General features: G+C 54.0%; 1 protein-coding gene across 2 annotated transcripts in view; it reads left to right on the top strand.

The window, feature by feature from the left end:
• The first annotated feature begins 6 nt into the window (after nt 1-6).
• Nucleotides 7-4,907, top strand: part of SLC44A2 (solute carrier family 44 member 2) — a 26,575-nt gene continuing 21,674 nt past the window's right edge. For both annotated transcript variants that reach the window (XM_029916525.1, XM_029916524.1), the window contains exon 1: nt 7-103. In XM_029916525.1, the coding sequence (XP_029772385.1) occupies nt 73-103 (31 nt within the window). In that variant the 5' untranslated portion in view covers nt 7-72. The remainder of the gene's footprint in view (nt 104-4,907) is intronic.

A 4,907-nucleotide genomic window follows, 5' to 3' on the forward strand; every position in this document is an offset into this window, starting at 1 on the left:
GCCCGCGGAGCCTCCCGCCCGCGCGGGCTGGGGTCGCTCGGGCTCGGACTCCCCTCCCCGCCCGGCGCGGCCATGGAGGACGAGCGGAAGGACGGAGCCTACGGTAGGAGCCGCCTCTGGCCCGCGACCTCCTCGGCTGAGTTGGGGGGGCCTTGGGGGAGGGGGTCATCCAAGGTCTGAAACACCCGCGCTGCTGCTAGAGGCCCCTCTCCGGCTCCTCGGCCCAGCATTCCTCCCTGCGCCGAGCCCACGCCCCCCCCGCCCTGCGCCCTCCAGGTCGCCCTGCGTTCCCTCTCCCGGGAGCCCCCGCACCCCCTCCGGCTGATGGGCCAGGACGCACGGCGCATGCTCCACCCGGGAGGTCCCGTTATCTGGGCGGCTCAGATGGCAGGCGGGGGAGGGGAGGCTTGGCGCCCGGGGCTCGGAGAAGGGACAGGGCCCCGACTTCCCCAGATCCCCTTCGTCTTCTGGTTGCCTTAGTCCACTTCTGTCTGCTGCCCACAACCCCCTGGAAGTAGCCGTCTCGGGCTTCTGGACAGATGGGGAAACTGAGGCAAGCCTGGGCAGAGCGAATGCTGGGGTGGTAGCCCATCGGTTCTTGCTAGCGGCCTGGAAGGACGGAAAGAAGGGCGCCCTCGGGGAGGTTGCTGTAAGGAAGAAGAGGAAACCATTGAGAAACTTTCCTGGCTGTGTACAAGGGGCCAGGTGGTGCCCGCTACCATTTCTCGAAGTCCCTGCGTCTTGAACCTCTGTGGGTGGCCTTTGCCTCTGGGCCCAGAGGTTGGGGCCAAGATGAGGCCCCTCCCTGCCCACACCCTACAGTGCCTCCCTTCCCATGGTTCCCACGGAGGGGGGTTGCCATCCTCAGTTTCTCCTTTCTCTTCTCCATTTTGGGTCCCAGGGCTGAGCTGGGCACATGTCCCACGCAGCTCTCCCCTGGGGCAAAGGGGCGCTGCTGCCCCTCCTTGTGTGACAGGAACTTCCTGGAAACTGTGAGACAGAGGCTTTGGGGAGGGGGCAGGAAACCGCTCAAAAATAATCAAGAAAAACAAGCTGAGTAGAGATGCGCCTCTCTCCCCGATGCCTCCACCAGGGACAGTGGCCTCAGCAGGTTGTAGAGAGAAACAGATGGGGGAGGCTGGGACCCTCCCCGCCCAGCCCAGCCAAGAGGGAAACACAGGGACCTGGCCACCACCCAGCCAGTCCCCTCCCTGCTTGAGGCTGTCCGCCAACGTCCTGAGGGGCCTCCTTGCTCTTGGGTTTGGCTCAAACCCCAGACCTGCATCTGTGGCTGCTGTGCGTCCTTTGGGTGTGGCTGACTGTCTCTGATCTGGGAATCAGCCCGGAACCCTGGCCAGGCCCTGCCTGCCTACAGGCAGCACCTGAGGGATCTTTGATGTCTAAGGCACTGGGGGTGGACAAGTCAGAGTGGACAAGGATGTGATTCATCAAGCCTTGAATTTGGCCAAAGGGAGCCAGCCGTAGACGGGCCTGAGCAAACCCTCCCAGGCCCTGCCAGACCCACACTCCAGACAGGGGATCTCTGTGCCCGACAGAGGTTGTGCTGGGTGCCGGGAGCCCCTTCCGTCAACAAGTATTTATTGAGCATTTTCCAGACGGGGTCCAGACACTGAGAATACAGCAGTGAACAAAGCAGAAAAATTCTTGAATTAATGTATGATGTTAGGTTGTAAGTGTTGTGGAGCAGAGAACAGAAGAGCATGTGTGTGGGAGAATCATCTAGGATTATTTTAGGTGACGAGGGCTGGAGTTTGAGCCAATGGCCACGGGAAGATTTGGGAGAAGGGTGTTCTAGGCAGAGGGAACAGCAAACAAGCCGCACAGTTGCTTAAGTATTTTTCTCCATGAGGCCCAAGGAAGCCAGAGGTGGAGACTTGCAAGCTCAGGCCATCACCTCCTCCAGAGGGGCCCCCTGGCTTGACTCCTCCCAGCGGGGCGGGGGTGGGGGGTGGGGGGTGGGGAGGAAGAGCTCATGTGGTTTGTAAATAGCGAGTAAATAGTCCATTCGCATCAGAACCAAAAACCTGCAGTCCTCAGGCTGCGCCCTGAAGTCTCTCCCAGATAATGAGGAGCTTTCCTTTGGGAACGGCGTCACAGGCTTGTGCACAGGCCCCAGTGATCACGGGGAGGGGGGGGCACCTGGGTGGCTCAGCCGGTTAGGCATCCAACTTCAGCTCAGGTCATGGTCTCATGGTTTGTGGGTTCGAGCCCCACTTTGGGGCTCTGTGCTGACAGCTTGCAGCCTGGAACCTGCTTCTGATTCTCTGTCTCCGTCTCTCTCTGTCCCTCTCCCACTTTGCTCTCGGTCTCTCTCTCAAAAATAAATAAACATAAAAAAACAACCCACATATCCCAGTGCTCACATAGCCCTTGTATCCCAATGCCTTCCCATCCATCAGTTGTCATGAATTCAGCGGGTGACGTCAGACAGACTCAGGTTCAAATCTGATTCTGACGCTTAGGAGCTATGTGGCCATGGGAGAGTTTGCCACCTCTCTGAGACTCTGTATCCTTGTCTGCAGGGCTAGGCAGACTGTACTCACTGCTGGGTCACATTTTGTACAGTGGCCGGTAGGCTCTCTATGTGCTCAAGAGGCCTCTGGGCCCATAACACTGGAGACATGGATTTTTCCAGAGCCGATGGAAAAGCAGCCCTCTCTGTCTAGACAGAGTTGGCGGGACTGGGCAGGGCAGGAAGCGCCCTCCTCTGCAGAGACCGTATCTAGAAGAGGCAGCGGCCCTGAGGAAACTGGGGAAATGGCTCTTGGCCCTGATGGATGGCATCCATGACTACCGCCATCCTTCCCACCCAACCCTTGGCATGAGCATGGAAAAAGATTCTAGGACTTCAAACAATACACTCTGGTAAGGGGCAGGGGGAGGGGAGGACAAAAGTAATGTGCTTGTGTAGAAAGCAGATTCAGGGGCATCCGGGTGACTCAGTCAGTTAAGCATCTGACTCTGGCTCAGGTCATGATCTCATGGTTCATGAGTTCCAGCCCTGAGTTGGGCTTTCTGCTGTCAGCACAGAGCCTGCTTTGGATCCTCCCTCCTCTATCTGTCTTTCTCACTGCTCCTCCCCCAATCTGTCTCTCTCAAAAATAAACAAACATTAAAAAAAAACAACAACAGATTCCGTGGCCCCATTTGCTAGAGTCCAACTCAGCCGGCAGTGAGGATTTGGTATCTCATTTTTATGATTTTATTTTTTTTAATGTTTGTTTATTTTTGAGAGAGAGATAGAGAGACAGAGCACAAGCGGGGGAGGGGGCAGAGAGAGAGAGGGAGACACAACAGAATCCAAAGCAGGCTCCAGGATCTCCGCTGCCAGCACAGCGCCTGATGTGGGGCTCTAACCCACGAACCCTGAGATCATGACCTGAGCTGAAGCCGGACACTTAACCGACTGAGCCACCCAGGCGCCCCTGAGCTGACTTCGGCTCAAGTCATGATCTCACGGTTCGCGGGTTTGAGCCCCGCATCGGGATCTGTGCTGACTGCTAGCTCAGAGCCTGGAGCCTGTCTTCGGATCCTGTGACTCCTTCTCTCTCTGACCCTCCCCTGCTCACGCTGTCTCTCTCTCTCTCTCAAAAATAAATAAAAACATTTAAAAAATTTTTAAAAAAACATTAAAAAAAACAGATTGTTGGGAGAGGATATTTACTTGTTAACTGAAGGTTTATTTTTTTTTTCAAACGAGGGGATACAATCACGTGCTTCAAAATCCAAATGATACAAAGACTGTGTGGCTCCGTCACCGAAAGTCTCCGCTCGCTCGTCCAGCATGACCCACCCTTCCTGGCAAAGTCTATCCGTGTTCCAGCATCTAGTGCTTTCTTGCAAATGGAATCTGGGCTTTAGAACTTCACATGCAGTTATATACTTTATCTAGTGGCTGTGTTTCCGCCTCTTACAAAAATGTCAGCAAATCCCTAGTGTGCTCACTCTATGAGGCAGGATGGTGTGTGTTCGGTTTACAGGTGTATCCGCGGTTACCCGGCACATGGTAGGTACTCAGCTGCTATTTACTGAATGAAAATATGTTTGTTTCACATGTTCTTTTTTTTTTTCAAAGTTTATTTATTTAGAGAGAGAACTTGGGAGCGCAATCAGGGAAGGAGCAGACAGAGATAGAGGGAGATAGAATCCCAAGCAGCCTCCACACTGTCAGCGCAGAGCCCAACCACGGGCTCGAATGCACCAACTGAGATCATGACTTGAGCCGAAACCAAGAGTTGGGAGCTTAATCGACTGAGTCACTCAGATGCCCCTCACATGTTGCTTTTTTCCTGTTTGTTTTTCTTTCTTTTTTTTAAATAAGTTCAGATTTATTTTAAAAAAATTAAAAAAAAATTTTTTTAATGTTTTATTTATTTTTGATACAGAAGAGACAGAGCATGAGAGGGGGAGGGGCAGAGAGAGAAGGAGGCACAGAACCGGAAGCAGACTCCAGGCTCTGAGCTAGCTGTCAGCACAGAGCCCGACGCGGTGCTCGAACCCACGAATGTGAGATCTGACCTGAGCAAAGTCGGAGGCCCAACCGACTGAGCCACCCAGGCGCCCCCCAAAAAATTTTTTTAATGTTTTATTTGTTTTTGAAAGAGAGAGACAGGGTGAGCAGGGGAGGGTCTGAGAGAGAGGGAGACACAGAACCGGAAGCAGGCTCCAGGCTCTGAGCTAGCTGTCGGCACAGAGCCCTATGCAGGGCTCGAACCCACGAACCCTGAGATCGTGACCTGAGCCGAAGCCGAATGCTCAACTGACTGAGCCACCCAGGCGCCCCTTCTGTCTGTTTTTCAATTTTTGTTTCTTTGTTTAATAGATATTTTGGGAACTTTTCTCATGTTGGTGCCTGGAATGTTTCCTCAGTGTTTTCTTTTTTTTTT

The sequence above is a fragment of the Suricata suricatta genome, chromosome 12 (assembly GCF_006229205.1).
Source record: "Suricata suricatta isolate VVHF042 chromosome 12, meerkat_22Aug2017_6uvM2_HiC, whole genome shotgun sequence".
Lineage (NCBI taxonomy): Eukaryota > Metazoa > Chordata > Mammalia > Carnivora > Herpestidae > Suricata > Suricata suricatta.